General features: G+C 39.7%; 1 protein-coding gene across 1 annotated transcript in view; it reads right to left on the bottom strand.

Annotated features, from left to right (window-relative positions):
• Positions 1-10,751: 10,751 nt before the first annotated feature.
• The window catches only part of ODAD2 (outer dynein arm docking complex subunit 2), a 73,541-nt gene continuing 62,359 nt past the window's right edge, over positions 10,752-21,933 (bottom strand). The window contains exon 20 of the mRNA XM_052695351.1: positions 10,752-11,449. Coding sequence (XP_052551311.1) covers positions 11,336-11,449 — 114 coding nt within the window. The 3' untranslated portion in view covers positions 10,752-11,335. The remainder of the gene's footprint in view (positions 11,450-21,933) is intronic.

The raw sequence follows: 21,933 nt of genomic DNA, 5'->3' as shown, positions 1-21,933 counted from the left end.
CAGTTCGTATTTATTATTGGTGAGGCTGAGGCATGCACGCCAGTGGAGGAAATAGCTGGCACATCTTCATTAATTCCTTTTGGTTCTAAAGTAGTTTTCAGGAAATAATTCTGCAAGCCCTTGGCTCCGCACACAGCGCATTTATTCAGAGCTGGCAGGGGCAGCGGGAGCCGTGTAGTTCACAGAGCCCCGCGTTCCCCTGCGTCCTGGAGGTGTTTATCAGAAAGGGCTCTCCGGCCCATCGCAGCCCCACACATCCATGGGGCAGTCCCAGGGCACGCACTGGCAGCTCCAAGCTCCTGTGGCTCAATCCTTGCCCCCATCCACCTGTGAGTAATCGTAGGGAATGCCTCGATGCCATTAGGGGTACTGCGGAGGAAGTGCTGCCCACCCGAGCACGTCAAGTGAATGTTGCCTTTGTCGGTCATTTGACTGTAACTGTTATCTTTTCCTCTGTAGCGGGACTATTTGACTTGCAACCTCAGGAATACTTTTGCTGTCGCTTTGAGATCTCGCCATGACTAAAACCAGAAGTTTAGCGATATGTTCAGGCTTTTTTTTAATGTCTGAAAAATAGACTGAAAATCTTGAATATCAGTCTCCCTCATGAGATGTCCTGATTTCACGCATTACAGCGGGGCCAGAAATAACATGGGAACGGCTTTTCTCACAGTATTTCGGTAGTTCTTTCCTGGCCATTGCCAAAAGCAGGATGTGAAGACATGCATGAACATTAAAGCAAACTCCTATTAGAACAGTTCAAGTTCCTCCAGCATTGTGGTAAAAATTTGTGTCAATTTTTATTCTATTCAGACTGTTTCAACCCTTTCAGTACTTCAAAAATCCATCAGTGTTTTCTCTTAATAAATCATTCTGCTAGGTTAAATGTGATTTGTGGGTTTTCATCCTTTTTTTTCTTTTCCTTTTTTTTTTTTTTTTTTTTTTTGTTTTAAACACGCTCCAAGAAAATGACAAAGCGCTCTGACCTAAATTGCGCATTTGATCATGTGCATAAATGTTGGCTCTCCCCCTGGCTGCCCCTCTGGCTTTGCCATTTCTCCTCTATGTGATGTACATGTGCAGTGCAGTGAGTGTTTGCTGGGCTGGAGACAGGAGCTGCCCCGAGTCTCTGGTGACGATTCGTGAGATCGTGCCTTGTGGTGTAAGGACAGAATCAGCCTCAGCTTTGCGTATTAAATTGTTTCTTTCAAAGCTGTCAACAAATTCAGGTGCCAGTCACCTCTCGGAGTTTCCACAAAGTAGCAAAAGGGTATGGAGTTACTGCTGTGCTGCCAGGGTAAACAGCGGCCGTGAGAGCAAGCAGAGAGTGGGGTCACAGCCTGCTGCTGCTGTGCCACGTGCCCGCACAATCACACAATCATTAAGATTGGAAAAGACCTCTGAGATCACCCCATCCAAACATCCCCCTGCCACCAATGTTGTCCACTTTCCCTTGTCCCTTAGTACCACATCCACTTCCGGGGATGGTGACTGCACCACCACCACCCTGGGCAGCCTATTCCAGTGCTCAAACAGTCTTTCTGGGAAGAAGTTTTCCCAAATATCCAATCTGACACTGTGTCCATGTCCATGTGTGTGCTTCTCTGGGCAGTTCACACCCAAGGCAATTAGCCCCATCAGGCTGGGGATGTCCTTGGGCTGAAACTCCAGCCTGAAGGAGAGGTTACCTGCGTGCACCAGTCCTGGTGATACTGGCAGGGTCATGTCCTTCTGCAAGGGAGAGATGCTGCAAGCACCTTGGAGTGGTGCTCCAAGCATGTTGGTGTGGCACAGCAGGGCATCTAACCCTCCTGGACTCTGCCTTCTCCATCAGGTTAAAACAAAGCATAGCCTGGCATGTTGTAAGGCTGTGTTTGCCTGTTTTCTCCTTGCCAGTTCTGTAAGGAAAGAAATTCAGGGACTAGTGAGCAGCACTTCAGACACTGCTAACAGGAGTGATGCTTTTTCCAGTGAGGATCCAGGTGCCTCTCTCATAATCTCCCATAAACCAGGTTCTTCAATGAGAGGAAAAGTGTACAGCACCATGGACTTATCCAGGCAGCACTGAGAGCCCAGATCTCAATGGATCTGAGTACTGGCTGGTAGCCCAGAACCAGCAGTGTCACCAGGAGGTTGGCCCACACACTGCCCTTCTTAGGAAAGCTCTCAGCCTATTAGTGCTGTGGTGAAGTGAGTCGGGCCATGTTAAGTACAGAGAGAAGACCTCTGCTTTTGTGCTGAGAATCTCGCTGAGGACAGCTGAGGTACTGGTGCCTTTCTACAGGTGGGTCTGGCAGCCACAGTTCACCAGGATGCTTACAGATTTCTAGCCTGCACTTTGTGATCCAGCCCTGCTATTATGTATCCTGGATCTCAGATCAAGAGGGTACTTAGGAACAGACAAAGCAAAAGCCTATCTGAGGATCTTGCATTTCACTGTTCTACAGACAATGTCTGGGTTAAAACCACTGAAACGACACAAGTTCAGGCAGATCATGCCATTTCAAATTGAGTGCTCTGAAGGGATGCTGTTCTGGATACACTGTCCATTCTCTGCTGGGAGTTAAATGGAGATGTGTAGCAGAAAAGGTGGGAAGAAGGTCCTTTCTGTGAGATTTGTCTGCCTCTGTGCATCAGGATGCAGATATTTGATGAGAAGCCCTCTGCAGTGCACAGGCAACATTTCTGCCTTTACAGAAGAGGCTGGAGCCCTTGAGGAAGGCATCCTCAGCAGCTTCTGGGACTCAGTGAACTCATCCATGAGAACTGTTCCAGTGTCATTGTCACCACTGTCCTGTAACAGGCTGTGACAATGATGCCAGCACCCAGATAGAATCACTTCCTCCAAAAAAAGGCTCTTCAGTTAGTGCCTGTGTTTGTGTGGGAGACTCTCCATGGATTGAGCCATAAAATACCAGTTAAGGTAATTCTCTTTGGCAGCAACACTAGATAGTTTGCAATGAACATTTTCAGTCCAGCCAAAGAATATGATTTCTCACAAAAAAAGAAAGAAAAAAAGAAAAAAAGAAAAAGAAAAAGAAAAGAAAAAGAAAAAGAAAAAGAAAAATGAAAATGCAGCTTTTTAATGTTTATACTCATGGATTTGCTTCAAGCAGTCACTGTGCTTCTGCCCTCCTCCACCCTGTAATCCAGGTGGCTGATTGTGCAGAAATGCTCAGCTCCTTGGAATGGACACAGTCATGTCAGTCATCTCCAATGAAGGTAGCAGTCACAAACACAGGGGTTTGCCAAAAGTCTTCAACCAGTTCCAGGAAGCCTTCATTTGTTTGCATTGCTAATCTAGCACAGTCTGGGACTGCTTGGGGAGATATCGAACCTTTTGTAAATTCTCTCTCATACCACTTCTTTTGAGATCTGCAGGATAGAAGCCATCTGAGAAGGTTTCGGGAGACTGACCGAGTTATTGGGCTGAGACAGAAGGAGCTGTTCTGAGCTGCAGGCAAGGCAGCCCCTGGAGCCTAGCGTGTTTTCATTCTGCAAGTCTTCTTTTGCTTTCCTTGTGGTTCAGCTTCTTGCCAGGGGTGGGAAATAGAAAACCTCACTACAGAGGAGTCAGGACAGACTGATGGGGTCCCCTTCTGAGTGTTTCCCTTTGGCATTCAGTGAGTGCTGGGGCACCAGGAAGGCACTGAATCACAGGTCATGTTGCAAACAGCACTGCAAGAAAGGTTTCTATAAGTACTCTTGCAGCTCCCTTTTCATAGGAGAGTGAGGAGGATGACTGATATCATCACAGACTTTCAAGTTGTTAGGGAAAGGAGAGCAGCATGAGAGTAGTGTATGAAGCATCCATCTTTGGATTTACCACCTGCAGCTGCCCAAGGAACCTGTGCTTGCCCATAGCAGGTTGGCTCCCATCACACCCTCAGCCACGAGGACTTTTCCTACATCTCCTTCTGTCTCACACCATCATCTGGGGAGCAGTTGTTTAAGATCACAGTTGGCCATTGAGAAATGTTACCTGCCCAGGCTAAATGAGAGCCAAGGCCAAGACTTCATGTGTTTTTCCACAAACATTATTGATTAAAACCTTCAATGAGTGCCTGCAGGTGGCAGCCACCTTTTGTAATGGCATTTCTTCCATATTCTTAGCAGTTTGCTAAACTGCTACTAGTTGATTGTATCAACACAATTTTCTTACTTTGTTGGACTGCCTCATTTTAGAAAGGTAAATCTTGTGGACTTCTGACAATTACTAATTTTCTTGTTGGATTAAATTCTTAGACAGCTTTATTGTTTCATGCTGTGGGGTTTTCCAGGGTTTTCTTTGGCTGGCTCAGCCTTTCTAAACTGCCACTTAGATCTACTATGCAAACGCATGCCTCTGTGCACCCAGCACACTCTGCCAGGCCATGGGCCCAGCATACCATGCTGCTGGATGCCTATGGATCTCCAGTGCTGGGACCCTTCAGTCCCCCCATGTTGCTTTCCATATTCTTGAATATTTTTGGACATCTCCACTGCATGGACTTGCTGAATTTACCAAGTTTGGGGCCTGTGACACTGGGAAACATGGTAGAGAAGCTCTGTGTTCGATCTCAGCCCTCTAAGGGTCACAGACACTTGCTGTAGTTAGCAAAGAGCTGCTGGAGTTGAGCATTTTGGTCAGCGCTTTCTGAGGTCCCAGTATCACATCTGTATTTTGTCCTGCCCTGGCTGTCCACAGCATAAAATAGCCATTCCCAGGCCACAGGGCTCCTCTCTCACATCGGCTTTCTCTGATGGGGATTCCCTGGGATGTACAGAGGATCTGGGGGTGCTGCTTGGCACTTGAGTCTGCACTCCCCATCTCCCAGAGCACAGATGCCCATGGTGGAGTACAGGGTATTCTGCTCTTAAAGCTGAAATGTGTTTCAATTCTTCAGGACGGAAGAGAAGAAGACAGGAGAGGAAACATACGATTCACATTCCCTTCTAGCAAAAGTTAAAGTGGTTTCTATTACACATTCCTACAAAGTTCAGACTGGATTAAGTGGTAATTAGATATCAGTAATTGCCAGTGGAACTAAAATCGTAACACAGCTCTCAATAACAGTGTTGATTTAGAAATGCTGGCAATTATGAATCTATGCTGGTACTTGTACAGCCCTAAGACTATAGAGTATGAGCATGTCCACAGGATAGAAGAACCTCAAAGATATGCAGTGGTATAGAAAGAAACATGGGGAGAATTAAGAAAGTTATGTTTCGGGGGTGTTTTTTCTTTATGCCGAGTTTGGAAAGAATTAGGCCTCAGTCTCTTCAGAGAAATCACTCTTCTTTGTTTCGCACCTCTTCGTCCCACATCAGATCCAGTGCTTGGCAGCCACCTCTACTCCTGAGTTGCTATGCTGAATAACATTCACCTAGTCATTACATTCTGGGAAGCATACCAAGGCTGGCCCACAGATGTCCGCTTTTCCAAATAGTTTTCCTTTTACATGACAGCCCACCACAGACAGTTGTGGAACGGGCTGGAAGGAGGCATCAATCTGACCGTAACTTCTGCTTCTGAACATACTCTGCCCCTCAGCTGCAAGTGCATACTGAATATTTCTCTCAAAGAGTTTCTCCAGCTCTGTGGTAAATATTTTCCTGCCTAACCTCAGGCTGAGGTAAGAGCTACATATTCTGCTTTCCAAATGGTCTAATTAGAAAAGAACATCAGCCATGAGTATAACGAAGGTCTGCAGAGCAAGACAAGCAACCATGGGGAAAGGAATTTTCCAAATACTGGGCAAAGAGCTCAGAAGGTGCCCTGCACTGACACATCAATCATGATCAAGCACAGTTATAAAGGACGAGGTGCTTTTAGTGAGAGTGAAGCAGCATGTGCCTCTTCTATGAGCACATCAGAAGCTGGCTTTCCTTCCAGGTGGCACCCAAGGAATTTTATTATGCCTATTTAATGCAAGGCAACATCCCTCAGTGGGTCTAAGCTTGGCCACAGTCAACTTCAGTTCCACAACCAAAGCTTACTAACCTCTGACCATCCACCACTATGCTCCTTTTAACATTTTTTTGGAGAGTCTGTTTGTCCCAATATGGGTTCCCCCACCCTTCCGTCACTGGAAGGTTTAATGCTGAGTGAAAAACCACGAATAGACTTTGAACGTGTTCTGCCAAGTCTCTTTACAGTACAATACTGGCAGGAGCGAAACACTGGGGCCAGGGAAATATGCAAGCTTCATCACATTAAAGGAAGCAGAGCAGCATGGCTATTGCATCATTCTATGGTTTCCCAGACGTTGCTGTTATTTTTTCATTAGAGCAACAGAAATGCACTTGGTGCTTTTTGCTGAAGAGCCAAGGAGGCCCCAAAAGGCTGTCGACTGGAGGAGAATGCAGCAACTGGAAAGATGAGCGGTTTACTGCACTAATTTTATAGCACAGCCTTTACCAGTCTGTGGTAGAGGGAACCAGCAACATGATCTGAGTTCACATTTTTTTTTTACAAAAGAGACACATAGCCAATGCTTAAAACTATTTGCTTGTTCAAGACAAGTTATTCAAAAATTTTAACTACTACTGAATCAACCGGCATTTTTCATTTCAATTCTGTATCATATGTTTTTAATTTTATCAGCATCTGTAACGTTTTAATTACCGTTTTTATTAAACCCTTCTTTTTTTTCAGAAGCAGTACACAAATCCCTCGTTATTTAACCTGGGTATTAGAACGTGCAGCTCACAGCTTGGCCAGAGAAGCAAATCCCCGCTGCTAGATGTGCCCTGCAGACCATGGTGCTCTGCGCTGCTCTCCTGCAGCTGCCACGTACCTCGGAGAAGCTGAAATTGTCTCAGCATGTCCAGGCAGAAATTACCATTGTGATTTTAATGAACATATTTGCCCCCCAAAGCGCCTAAGCAGATTCCCAGCTAACAAAGAGGAGGGAATCTTTAAGGCATTCAGGGTCCTGCTGCAATGGGGAGTTTCATGGAAATTAATGTTTTATGACCTAATGTTTCATGGTTCAGCATTGAGATAATGTCATTGTTCTGGCCCTTGTCCAGCATATGCTCAAAGTGACAACATTCAAAGTTTTTGACATCAAGATTCCCAAATGTTGGATGAAAACACACAAAAATTAGCAAAGATGGTTTTGTGTAGCTTGAGAGCTGCAAAAGTGGCAGGGTTAGGTCACATAATATAATTTGGTAGCCAAAGCTAAAGCTACCCTTCATGGGTTTACGAATGTTTCAGGAAGAAAACCTTTGTATACAAAATAAAATTTATTACAGTTGTCATAAAAGAAATATCAGACAGCTAAAGACAGTGTGCTGCCTGTAGACTGGGATAAAACATACAACTTGCCAATGACAACAACTGAGAGAGGGAGCAGACCTTGCCAACTGAAAGGTGTCTGGCAGATAGCACACAAAAGTTGAGAGAATAAACACAAGCTTAGGCAATGCTGTCCAAGGAGATCCTTTGCAGCAAGCAATGGCTACTGCTGAAATGATAGCCAAGCAATTCCACAGAAAGCATAAAGTCGAACTGCACCCAAGGAAAAGATTCCTGAAAGTGATTGATTCTTTACTTGCTTCAGTTCCTAAAGCAGCAAAATGTGAAGCACTAAGGAATATCTCTGCTTATGCAGAGAATTAAACAATGATTGGTAAGATTTTTTCCTTCTGAAGCTGCGTAATGTAGCATCCCCCTACAGTTCCTTCTCTTGTTCTGTATCTTGAGCAGTGTGCGCAAAGTTTAAGTGGCTAAAGAAGAGGCAAGCCACAATTTACAGTTGGGGAGCAGTTAGCTTCTGCCTCTGGAAATAAGCTCTGCAAACTGCCTGCATGAAAACTTGAATACCATTGCTGAAGAAACATATGTTTCCATTGTAGTCATTCTGTTGCTGTGTGTAAGACAAAGATTAGTTTCACATAGATGTTCAAGGAACAATCATACAATTTATTATGAGATGAAATTCTTAAACTAACATGTTATCTTGCTCAACCTCCTGGGACAGTTCCCATCTCACCCCAGTGTCAGCAGCTCATTTGACTCCTTTTAGGTGACATGGACTGAAAGAGGTATCACAGTTTCACAAAAGACAGCCTCATGAATCTCTTGCTCATTCATTCACCAAAGAAAAATTTTGGTGACGAAGCAAAATAACAGCCCTTAATACATCACAGATCCAGCGCACCCAGGCCATGAAGTTTATTTTTCCCCAACAACTTGGAGACAGTGTGGTGTGTCAGAACACATGCACTTGCCATTAGCATGAACATTAAAAGGAAATGAACATAAATCCCAGATTTAAATGTGCAGTTTGAACATCCTGGGGCAATTAAATTATTGATAATGGTTATCTGTCACCAAGCAATAAATCATGAACTCACAGAGGGGTAAAAGAAAAGCTGTCTTGCTGCTGACAGATGCACAGACTGAAAGATTTGATGGACCTTTCAGGTTCCAGAAGTAATTACATCAAGGTGAAAGATTTCTTCTCTTGCTTTTTTTCTCACCAACTCTAGTATTTCCATACTTGAAGCAATGCTTTCTGCTGACAACCTTTCTTACTTGGCCTCTAGATTTTCTGACATTTTGATGAAAATGAGGAACTTTTGACATTTTGATGAAAGCAAGCTGCTTAAAGGAGCAGCTGGGGAAGAGCATGCCTGTTATATCGCTGCGAGCTACAGCACAGAGCTCTGTGCTGATGGAGGAGCTCCCAGAACTGTGCACAGTGATGGGTACTCTCAGCTGATGGCAACACCAGTATAAACAAACAGCGGGTGGTAAAAAGAGTGAAAATAGAGAAAGAGATCAAGAAGGAGGGAGCAGGACACAGCAAAGGAAGGGGACAGAGGATCAACTTTGTGCATCAAATTGCACTGAAAATAATAGCTCGAGACTCCACATCAGCGTATTTCCTTGGAGGCTTCAGGGTTATGTGGGTAAGGACTGCGAGAGGGATGGAGGCACCCCCTGCCAGGAGCAGCGAGGAGCGAGCCAGCCAGCGCCCGGCTCTCAGCAGTGCAAATGGCGGGGCTGCTGCCAGGCCGGAGTGGGCTGCGGGCCTGCAAAGCCTGAATGGGCTGTGGGCCGCCAGGAAGGGATGTGCGTGGGCCTGGCACCCTGCTTTGTGAGCTGCCAGCACCCTGCTTTGTGAGCAGGCTTTTCAGGAGGCTGTGGTGTTGTGGAACTCAGCGCTGCTCTGCTGAGAAAGTGGAAGCTTTTCCAATGTACATGCTGTACTGCGGCCTTTAGGGAGCCAGGAACCGGGTTCATTTATTCATTTTCCAACAGCTAAATCCCTTTATACTAATTATGTGGAATTCAGCAGCTTTGGCCAAGGAAGATGTACTTTTCAATACTGATCCTTGGACTGTGTAGAGATCAATTTCAAAACTACTTGTACAGAACTTAAAAAGTGTGGGCATGGTAGAAGAAAATAGCATGAACATAATTTGGTTTAAGTCTGGGATGAACCGTCTGAGACCTTAAAATAAAAGACTCCAGATTAACTACTCAGAGGCATATGGGCTACCAGCCTGAGTGTCAAACTGAGGCCACTTAATTGTCAGGAACCTGACATTTATTGCCCTGACACCTGTATCATAAAATTAGGTTTACTTTAGAACTTGTTCCATATGAAATCTGTGTTGAACAGTCAAGAGTGCCTTGAAAGGTCACAATAACGACAATTATTGTTGAGGAGTCTTTTTCCCTACAAAAGTAAAAAAAAAAAAAAAATCATCCACCAGTTTATGTATTTTTCATAAGCAAGACAGTGACAAACTGTACCTATAGCTACTCTTACAGAAAAATGAATTAATAAATAATAACTATAATTTTTAAAAAATCAAATCTATCCTCTTCCAAGTGAATCTGGCAATTTTATACCCATACGTATTTTTTTGGTACAGCAATAAGGCATATAATATTACTACAGCAGTGTCATCAGAACGGTTATATGGATGTATCAGGTCTATAGGGCTGAGCTGGAAAACACATAGACTAATATTTGCTTAGTTGTTGACAGAATTGGTGACAAGCTTATGATCATGCACTCATCAGAAAATACTAATTGGATTCATATTTTGATCTCCACACTGCCAGCACCTGTCCTTAGTTTGTTTTAAGATACTTTTTATTACTTACCAAAGGGCCCGATGCAATCCTCCTTTCTCAGGACTCTATCAGTCTTCTAAGAAGAAACTTTAAATGAGCTTTTAAAACAAATGAAAAGCTGGATTTACATTTTGTCTTCATTAGAAGTTGCCAACAGTAAAATTAATTGCCTTTAGTAGCCATGACAGATAGAGGAGCAATAACAGAATTTTAAACTGCTTCCAAAACAAGAAAATGGTTAATTAGTATGTGAGGCAGAAAATCATTCAGGGATACTCGACAAACACGTTATTTAAACATTTGGTTTAAGGTGTTTTTGTTGTTTTTTTAGATTTGTCAGATGACTGTGCTCATAACTAAGACATTCCTGCTCTCAAGGAAATGTCTTTGTGTTATTTGTTGAGTATAGCATGTAGAGTGGTTCTCTTATCTGTACTAACAACAAGAAACACGTGATTATTGAAATGAACTGTGAATATAGTTTTATGCAGAAAATAAAGTAATTACATCAATACAATGTTGTATCCATTTTAAAAATGGAAAAAAAATCAGATAATGTGTAAACAAATGTAATGCTCTACTTATTATTTACAGCTGGTAAATTTTAATTTTATTTAAAGACATGTTAATTAAAACACATTTCACCAGCTACCTACAAACTTAAGCTCAATTTTGTTTGATTTTGTTAGAAACAGGAAATTTTGAGTGATGCCCACAGCTACAGCTGTTTGCAGTCCTTATGTAACATCAGATGTAAGATTGATGTGTATTTTGTCCTCTCCTGTGAGTTGCAGGTGATCAAACAGGCAAAAACATAATGACAGAATGATTAGACTAATTTAGCACAAAGGGAATTGTTCAAGACATTCATCAATTTCCTCACAATCACACACACAATGATGGAGAATGTATTTATTGCAATGTCACAGATAAGCAAAACCACTATTTATCTACAATTAATTTCAAAGACAAAGACAAGCTTATTGTTGTAGAAAGCATCTCTTAGACATGACTGGTATTCTTTTATAAGATGTAATACTAAAACATCCAGAAAACTAGCTGAGTGTTGTCTGAACTTTAGGCGTGACAAATCATTAAAGCAAATCCAAAAACCATTTTCCACAGATGTATTTTTTTAAATGAACTATTCTCATTCAAATGAGCTCTGCTATGAAACACCAATGCTAGAAGTAATCACATATTCAAATGTCGTTGGATTGCAACTCAAGGGTGTTGGTAAAAGCTGTTAAAGCATCAGCCATACTTTGCTTTTTCTGTTGCTAGAGCCAATCTGCGAATGTTTGCTATGCAACCAGCTGCTGCCTCCTGCAGAGTTTCATCTGTAGAGCCTACCATAGCCAGTAGGAGCTAGTGAAAATAACAATAAAAACAGTATAAGAAATAGAAATAAGCACACTACTATTTAAAAAATTTCCAAATCGTACTTTGAACATTTGTAGGCTACTATTTAAAAATACTCAAATCGTACTTTGAACAACTGTATGCATTTACTCACACGTACAAGAAATATTGAATATTATATTAACAAAAACATTGTATAGGTACATATATATACACATTTATGTATGGTTTTATATATCTATATGCATTAGCATACTTATAGAGCACCACACTTTATATTTGGTTATATTTGTATCTGTAATTTGATATTTTCTTGTCTGATTTTCTATTTATTTTTTCACACCTGTCTACTGGTTCTGAATTGGATTTTTTTTCTTGTAAGTAGGAATTGAATATATGCAAACCAAAATCACTGTTTCCCCTGAAGGCATATTAATGTATTTGTATATGCTCCAGATTTCTAATAAACAAGACTGTGCTTTTCTTTTTGGCTTTCATCATAAAACATGTGAAAGATCCTAGCGTCCTGCTGTTTGCAGTAGGTTTCCTCACTGTCACAGCAAACCACTTGTGTGAAACTGCTTGACGGATACGGACCTGGACATGCCATTCTTACATATTTGCATGGAAAAAACACAAAACAAAGGCCCAACAGAGGCACCAAACTTTTGGAATCAATTCAGCTCTTCAGTCATGCGGAGTAGATCCTTTATTTTGGAAGTCATTCAATTTTTTCAATGGAAATTCCCTTGGAGTAAGGTGCTATTCCACACCAGCATGACATAACACAGACCTCGGTGATAAAACACTTTTACATATCAGAAAATCGTTAATAATACTCTGTAATCTCTTTTTTGAGAATATTGCAAGCCTATGATGCAGCTGTAAATACAATATATGCTAGAAAACAGCAGAAAAAAGATTCTTTGCTAGTTTAAATCAGCACTTCACAATCCTCAGATTTCTGAAAATCTGCCAAGCATAGTGCGCGTCCAGGTATTTTGAAGCTCAGACAGCTCTAATTAAAACCTATATTTTCAGTCTGCAATACTTAGGATTCTGTGTTCACCCAAACAATGTTGAATCAAACCACAAAAAAATCTGTTATCACTCAACTCTAGTATATATTTTTCATATAGCTAAAATATTACATAAAATTATGAACTGCTAAATATAAAAGCATAAATTGAATGCAGACATCAAATTCATACGCTACCTTTTTCTAACCTTCCAGCAATAGTGAGGCATGGGCCACAGCTGTACACATATGGCATTTGCTTATAGAGATCAAAGCATTTCATACTTGAGGAAGTATTTGTGTTAGCCAAATGTACCAAACAAGCATCTTGCCAGTCACCTTTCACCCTCTGACTCCTATATGTAACTTGTAAGAGTGCCTGCAACATGCACGTATCATGTCAAAAAGACTATTATGTAAATTAAGCATCAATCATGTAATCTTCTAGTAATTCTTCTTACTATTATTTCCATTCATGTAACAAACTGTCTATGTCCAAATAGCTAGATAAGAATTCTTAACAGTGTGAACACTTCTGAACGGATATAGAACAGGGAAAATGGCACAATTAGAAGATGTAATAAGAAAGCTTTATACTCCTGTGCTTTATTTGCAGGCAAAATCTGAGCCAGGTTCAGTGGCTAGTGGAGTCAGTGAAGCTTCACCATTGCCTTCAGCTGGTGGAATGGCCTAGCAGCATGTCTCTGCTCAACAAAGCACAAGGGCCAGAACACAAGCCTTACCAGGAACCTAGCATTTTTAAGAGAAATATTGCTAAATGAAGATCTTTCTCCCTCCTAATTTCCACCAGATTTCTCATTAACCCAAATGTTTCTTTGGGTGCCTCTCTTCCTTCTTGTATAAGTTACGGACAAAAACTGATATAGATCCTTCGCATCCCTGACTCAAAACCAAAAATATGTATGCACATACCGTTCATACGGTGGTTTTGGTAACACCATAAGTTTCAAATTTGGGAGCAAGGAAACTATATGCTTTATGTAATTATTCACTGCATCTTCATAAACCTAATGTAAAGCTTTCTGAAATGAAGTGAATGTGGAACTCAAACTTTTATAATAAATTCAGCATGAGTTTTTATCAGTACATGAGAACAGAAGTTTGTCATGAAATTAATATTTCAGAAACATATTTTTAACTAGAAATATAGCAAAAAAAAAACCAACAAAAATAAACCTCTGCCTCTGTTATGACTCCATGTTAGGTAGTCCTTGATACTAGGTTACTGATATCATCTCTTAGTCATCTCTTACTTCTGGGCTCAAAAGACTTAGGAAAATAAATACTTCTTGTAGCATCCTATGGTGAACTTAATGTTCAGCAATGGTGACTGTAGAGGCAGGGTTGAAAGGGGTGATCTCCACTCTTTATTGCAGCTGCTTTTTGGAGAGTCAGGGCTTATTATCAAAGAACAACACCTTAGAGGACACAGATCTGAAGTATCTCTTCTGATTCCTTAAGAATTAGTGCAATACAACAATGCAACAGTAATTTTTACAAAAACATTAAAAACTGTTGTTTTTTTTTTTTTTCCTTCTGAGTTTGGCGGTTAAAGGATCAATTGCTCTCTGATTTGTTGTTCTTCTAAATCACTTGCCAGTGGTAACATCCATAAGAACTGCCACGTTATACAAAATCCTTGTTCAGGATTTTCAGAACATGACTTCAAAGAAATATTCCTGGAAACAGAGTCTAATACAGTAGCAGCTGCTAGGGATAGAGAATATATAGAAACATTTGTCTGTCAACTTACTCCATGTTATGAGAAGGAAAGTGGAGAGAAGATTATTGAAAATGCAATATATTTAAATGCATGTGAGTAATTCTTACATATTTAGGAATCTAACATCAAAGATTTTGATATAAATGCCGTTTTAAATGAAGCAAAATTTTATCATTTTCATATATACCAACTAAGCTATAATTCTCTCACTTCCCGACTGCCACTTCTCAAACTGTTGTGGATTCATTTCACTTTACTGGTAATTTGGGTCACCCAATTCAGCTGTGGAAATTTATTCACAGAATGTATACACAGACGATGTCCACATATTGCATATATTTGACAAGTCCAAGAAAACTTTTTTCTTTTTAGTTCCAGTACACCAGTGCAATATTGCATGTCCTTCTTCTTGATGCAGTGCCCTTGAACTTCATGTATCCCTTCCCTTTACTGTTCAGGTATTGTTTTCTGACACATGTAAATGTTAACAGATGTGAGAAGCAATAAAAAAAGCATGTGGTATAAATGCTTCTTTCTGGCACATAAAAGGCACTTTCCATAGACAGAGAAAGCATTTGCAGTACTATGTAGACTTCTTTTTCAGTTGGCAGGTATCTATATTCTAAGGCAAGAGTCCAAAAATTTTTGCACAGTTAGCACGTCATACCAGCAAATAAGCACAAATACAAGCTGTTTGGAGAACATACAGAGCATATGTAGCATATATGGGTTCCAAAAGCAAGAGTTACGCACAGCCAAATCATTTAAATATTCAGAACAATTAAGAAGATTTTGCTATTACTGTCCTAGCTTTAAAACAGCACAGAATGGTGTGGCCACTTCAGAGCAGCAAAGTCAGAGTAGCCCTGAATGCAAGGGGTCTCAAAAGGTCTCTGGTGCAGTTCATGCACAAAACAGGGTCAGCCATCAGATTAGACCGGGTTGCTCTGGGATTTATGCAGCCCAATCTTGAAAACCTTTGAGGACAGAGACTGCATAATCTCTTTGAGCAACCTGTTCCAGCGTTTGTCTGTCTTCATAGGGAAAAGATTTTCCCTACATTCAGTCTCCCTTCTTTCAGTTTATGCCTGTTGACTCTCACCCAAAAGCCATACATCACTGGGAAAAGCCTTGCTACATCTGTTTGATGACTGACCTCCTTGTAGGTACTGGGAAGCTGATGTTAATTTCACTAGAAGCCCTCTCTTCTCCATGCTGAAAAACCCACTTTGTTGAGTTTTTCCTCACAGGACAGGTGCACCAATTTTAATCCTCATGGCACTCTGCTGGTCCCACTAGCTCTGGTTTAGCCAATTCTTTCCTGTATTGGAGGGCTGGCTGCAGTATTCTAGGAGTGGTCTAATGAGTACTATGGGGAAGAAAAATCATTTCCTTCAACATACTGACCACACTCCTTCTATTGCAGCCCAGTTCTGTGCCTTCTTTGCTTTCAGGAGACACTGCTGGCTAATGTAGCCCTCTGCCTACTGAAATCCTCATGCCCTTTTCCATATAACCGTTCCACATCCACTCAGTCCCTAGCCAGTATCACTGTGAGGGCAAGTGCAAGTCCTCAGCTGCAGGATGCTGTGTTTATCCTTACTAAATTTCATAATGTTACACTGATCTGTTTCAGCTTTGCCCTGGAATATATGGAAACCACCTTCCTCTCTGGCAACCATGTTCTCTGGTGTATCAAAGTTATGACAGTTGTTCTTCAAGGCAATAGTCAGACATACGAGGGTAAGCCAGAATATTGGCTTGCATGTTACTGTACCATGAATGATGCTGCCTGATACTCTCTGAAAGCAGAGCTTCCTGAGAATATTATCTCTGAAATCACAAAATCACCAATTGAATTTTTTTAAAAAAAAAAAAAACAAAATAAATCAAGAGTTGATAAAAGAACTTGTAAATGTATCCTTCCAAAATGGGTAATAAAAGTTAGTAATTCTTTTTTCTATGAAGATGTCTTTCTAGAATTTTTCACTTCTACAAAAGCATAGCATAAGAGGATTTTAAAGAAGAAAGAGATGCAGACAAGTATTCCTCCAGTAAACCAATAAACAAAATCTTGTAAGGTTCAGATGCTCCATGCACTGGGTACAATAATTCCTAAGTCCTCCCTTTCCTACATTCCTTTAGTCACAATCATTGCAGCTTTCGGACTCACAGGTGGGAAGCAGGAAACAGAAGCAGCACTGTTTTCAGAAAGAATATAGTTTGCACATATTCTTTAAAAGGGGGTTGGTCACTTGATGCTTGTGCAAGTTTTCCAAAACAGTGGGAAGAGTGGAACAGTACTATGGAGAGAGGTTCCTTTGCTCATGCAAAACAAATATATATCAGCCTAAGCAATACTCTGGAGTCTTGTGAAAATGAAAGCAAAAAATGAAGGAAAAAGAGCTATCAAAATAATTTTTAATGCCAATTTTTCAAGCCTTTTTCTTTTTTAGAAGGAAATATAGACAGGCTCCTTCAGCAAGATTCATATCTATACTGGGAAGCTAGTCACAGTTCACATTGAGCTCACAATTCCTGGAAATAAAGACTCTCAACATAACTGCTGCTTCTATCTGCTATGCTGGTGATGACATCTTGCAGATTGACAGCATTTCCAGTTGGTGATAGGACTTGCCATTTCTTTTTTTTTATGAAGATTTAGTATCTGAATTATTTTATTTGCAACATTTCCTAAAGGATACTGATTTTCTAGCACTGTGATTTTCTAATTGTGTAACACTTCTTTTCCAAAAAAGACATTTTTCACATGCTTTTTATAAACCTAACCTAAGAGAAAAAAAATACTTTAAATAAAAGCATATGGTAGAAGCTTATCCAAGAAAGTAACAGTCTAGATCCAGCCAGCAGTTTGCTAACTTTCAACACCATAGTGCACACTGGAAAATATTAAAGCACCTAGTTTGAGTATTACATTACACGTATTCCTATGAAAATATTTCTCATGAAATTAAATTCTAAATAATAAAGCATATTCCTCAATCAAAGCATAATTAAGGTTAAAATAAGTCGCTGCTTCTAAATTCAGGACCTTTTTCTGATTTTCTCTTTCAGCAGAAAGGATGTACCATGTGCAATGCATGTTCCCCTAAGAAGATGCTTATGCAAGTTCTGCAGTGTTTTCTCCTGATTTTGTTTTTGTTTTTTGCTTATGCAACACAAAGACAATAAATTTCAGATGCAAAGTCTTTGGGTCAGGGAATGCTGAGCTAGCAGAGGTGGAAAGCCCAGCACTACAAGTCCCAGTAAGTGCAAAAGATGGGCAGGACAAACACAGACCATGTTGACTGCCTTTCATGGAATGCCTCTCTTCTCTGGAACTGAAGTCAGTGCAGCCCAGCTTGCTTGCACAGAATGTGAAGATGCAGGAACTGAAGCTCCTTGTTTGGGCATGGTGAAATCCTAGGAAGATCCCACCTAGTTTCTTCTTCTTCATTCTCTTATTCCTATCTTTCCTCTTCTCTCTCCCCTGAAACACATCTCTATTCTAGCAGCCATGGAAAAAGAATAACAGCCCTTGATAGTCAAGCACTACAGAAGGATGACAAGGCCTGAAAGATACAGGCCAAGGCACACCTGAAAGTGGTGGCAGTCAGCAGATTGGGCAGGATCTGTCTCCTTTGTCTCATCTTTTTCTTACTCCTTCCAAAACAAAACAAAAAACAAACAACCGAAAAAAAACCAAAACCAACAGTGAAAAGAGTGCAGGAGAAAATCTGTTTCCTTTCTGCAAACAGGTGCAGAACCTGGTGGGAAAAACTTGTCTGCAGTTTGCAGTGCACTTTGCTATCTATTCTTTTGTATATCTTGTATATCTTTCGTTCAGTTTTGTATATCTTCTGTATCTTTTGTTTAGTTACAGCTAAACCAAAAAAGGGGCAACAGCTAGCTTTCTGAACCGTGCCTTCCTTGCTCTTGAAGAGAAATCCTCATAGGCAAACACTAACAAAATACAAAATAAATTATAACTCCCATACTATCCAATTATTTTAAAGGAGGAATTACTTCACTTGTTGGCAGTGTTGCATAAAGGAAATTATAATATGGTATGCAACTTAAATATACCTACATAATTCCTAATCTATGTATGTGTACAAAATATGAACAAAATATTCTACAGCTTATTCAACACCTCATCTGTATTAACTGTCTATTTTTCACAGTAAAATAATTATTTTGGGAAAGGTGCCCCACTTCTGTGCAAAAGCAGCAGATTCTGAATATCTGACAAGAAACAAAATGCTGAATGGTAAAATGTAGAATAGTTTTAATAGTTTTAAAACTTGGTAAACTTGCACTAAAATACACTAGGTTGAATAGCTTTTCCATCACAAAGAATATTTCCTGCAATTTCAGATAGAAGTGAATATAAACATATCATAGAAAGGTAATAAAGCTAAGTAAAACTAGTAATAAAAACAACTTTAAATCATTGTTTAAAAGGTACGATTACATACAACCTATCAGAGTCCTTAAAGGCAGATAATCTGAGTCCACATTCAGCTGTAAGAAGTTTGGTGCAATATTAAGAAAGAATTCAATCATCATGAACATTCCAATGTACAGAAGGGTCTTACAGGATATGAAATTCATCCCACAAAAAGCAATAGGCAGATCTGATAATCCAGAAGTGATGAAGCCCAAGGTCTTACAGCATGTTTTCATTTGAACCACTTCATTTTATCCTTATTTCATGTCGTTTTCAAGAGAAGATTAACACATAAAAGGCCCTTGGTGGCACAGAGAGAATAAAGAACTTTTTCATAACATCAGTACAGTTACATTAAAAAAAAAAATACAAAAAACACTTTCTTTTCAATTCACTGGAAATTCATTGTATTAAAACAGGAGCCTGCTTACTTAACAACATGTAATGGACACAAGCAGGCTCATGGACGTTCCTTTCCTTTCATAATGCAGTCTGGCTCTGTAACACATTGGAGACTATTTCTTTATTTTATTGCACCCTGATCAATCTTTCTTTTTATTCCCTGCTCACTTTCAGTACTCATCTGCTTTTTCATTCCTGCTCTTTTCATATTTTTTTTCTTTTTCATTTTACAGAAGCATAACTTCTGCCTTCCCTTCTTTCCTTAATATTTCTGCGAAGGTAGTATAGGAAGTTTGAGAAAGAACTTCTAATTCAGTTTTGGTTGTCAAAATGTACAAAAATGACTATTATTAAAAATACTGTTTCTATCAATTTGTGAGTCACACAAGGGCTATATAGAAGCTAAAGGAGGTCAGTTGCAAATAAACTTTCAGGAGCAAGTCAGAAAAAAAAGGAGACTTCAGCTGTCCAGGAACCCTCATGCACTGACAGATTCTGCCTGACTTCCCAGCAAAACCCTGAAAACATCTTACATGTTGTTCTCTTGTTTACTTACTATTCCTGAAGTGCTTTATTTTTGAAGTCAGCACTGAACAACAGTAAAGGGAAACCGCAGCTTCTGGACTACTGACAAATGCTTTGATGTTATCTTAAGCTGCATCTTATTCTGAGAACAAGGTGCAAAACCTCACTGTACTACAGCTTTAAAAATATGTTACATCTACTGGTATGCATGGACCAACTTCAAACTCTCTTCTGTATTCAATTCCAACTACTGGTTTTGATTCTATAACACCAACGCAGATTTAAGTCCAATGGTCCAAGTGTGTGTCTCTCTGCCTTAGTAGAACTGTAGTGATCAAAACCAATGGGGTGCTTCTGCTAGTAAACCTTACGTATGACATTCTGGGGATAAAGGCAGGACAGTCATGCTGTAGACACTAACAACAGCATTTATTTCAAATAAAGATTCAAGTCACTTTTTTGGGGGGTGTACAAGAAGAACTATATCCTCATGTTTTAAGATCTGTAGTAACAGTGCATAGATTTACGTAAACTGGAAGGTGACTGGCATTGTTCAATTTATAGTCTGTTTTTAAACTAGAGAACATTTGTATAATCAATAGATATCAAGATGTTATAATCACAATATAATCAAGAGAGTTAGGCAAAGTAGACAATAAACAAAAAGATAACAAAAAGAGAATAAGTGGAAGAGCTTACCCTGCAGCTGGGCTCACCACAAAACGCCAAGAGGGCTGATCTCCAGAAGAGATCCTTCCCCTCTGGTAGCCAGCTCTTAAATAGGTCTAGGAGGGGTGCAGCCAGGCTCCACCCTTCCGGCAGCACAGCAGAATTGCCTTCAGCTGTGCTCCTCTGGCTGACTCACGGCTCGCCTCAGGTGATCAATCAGAGGTTCAGGTCCTGACTCCACAGTTCCCATACAACATTCCATTAGAATGTTTTATTAAACTAATACAAAAAATTACTGTATACAGTCAAAAATAATAAACGACTACTGTAATACAATCTGGATAGATTCTGAGATGAAAAATAGAATTTAATAATGATAACTTAATTTTGATTTAATTTTTCACATTTTGAAGTCCCTCCTAACTAAAGGTAACTTCCCAAAACAAATAATATTTAACATGAAATAAGAATAAACACGTACATAAATTAACTATCCCTTTGGACACAGTTAGAAACTCTTCCAGTCTAGAAAGGCAATCATTTCTCTTAGGTGTAAATATGAGAAGCCTTTTCAAACTGATTATGTGGTTGTTTCTCTTCCTGTATTAACTTCTTTCATGTTCGGGCACTACTATGGATAATTAGTAGAGTACAACTTTACTACATTAAACACAGGAAACAAAAGAAAACTAGCACAGCATAAATCAATGTATGGAACATGGTTCAGCTTTACTCAAAGAAATACTAAATTCTGAATGTGGGAAAGCAAGAAATGAGACAGGTTGCTTCATGGATAAAGATCTGTGTGCAGTGTTAATTCATATCTGTAGATTTTAAAAAAAACTTCTTAGTCTACTTCTTAGTTTTCTACTTTGAAAGTTTTTGCTTTGGATTACAGAGACAGATTAATTGCTAGAATGCATTTTCCTATCTTTAAATTGATTTTGGCATTTAGAGAACTCTGTATATACTGCACATTTTGTATTTCTTTTTTATCATCACTTTCATGATGTATGAAGGACAAAAGACACAGAAGTAAATGTATGGTATGTAAAAAAGGTGACATAGCAATTTTATTTCTTTATGAGTTTTCGGTGAAGAGCTTTCTTGAACAGATTTCTACAACACAAGGGGGGTAAACCCAATACTTAAAATAAGAAGAGGATTACTGCACATGAATAAAAGAGTACGACTACCGATGAGAAGATGAAACACTTCAAGAAGCAAAAGACTAATAAAATACTATTTACACAGTGAATGCTCAGGAAATCCAGGACAAAATTATGTCAGAGTTTGAAATATATACACACTCCATTAGCCTACAATACCTCTGAAGTCCAGAAATTCTCTCTTTCTCAATTCTTTATCATGTACAGTTTCGTATTTTTATCTTTATCTTCAACACAAATGCAGTGAGCATATTGGATACAACCTAAATTCACTTATGATCTATCTTTCTTGTTTCCTGCATATTTTGCAGTTTATCAGACTCCTTTTGTAACTGACTCGCAATACTGACCAATACTCTCTTATTTCAACATTCATTTATTTCTCTTCAAAACTTCCAGAGATTAAACATAAACAGTTGCAATTAGTTGCACTGATTAGTAGCTGGTAAATACAGTCAGTTATGATCCTTGCAGATAAATGTGAAATTCAATAAAAAGAGATTTTTTTATAAA

This window comes from Tympanuchus pallidicinctus, unplaced genomic scaffold (genome assembly GCF_026119805.1).
Source record: "Tympanuchus pallidicinctus isolate F22 unplaced genomic scaffold, pur_lepc_1.0 scaffold3, whole genome shotgun sequence".
NCBI lineage: Eukaryota > Metazoa > Chordata > Aves > Galliformes > Phasianidae > Tympanuchus > Tympanuchus pallidicinctus.
This window is presented reverse-complemented; position numbering and strand designations above follow the sequence as displayed.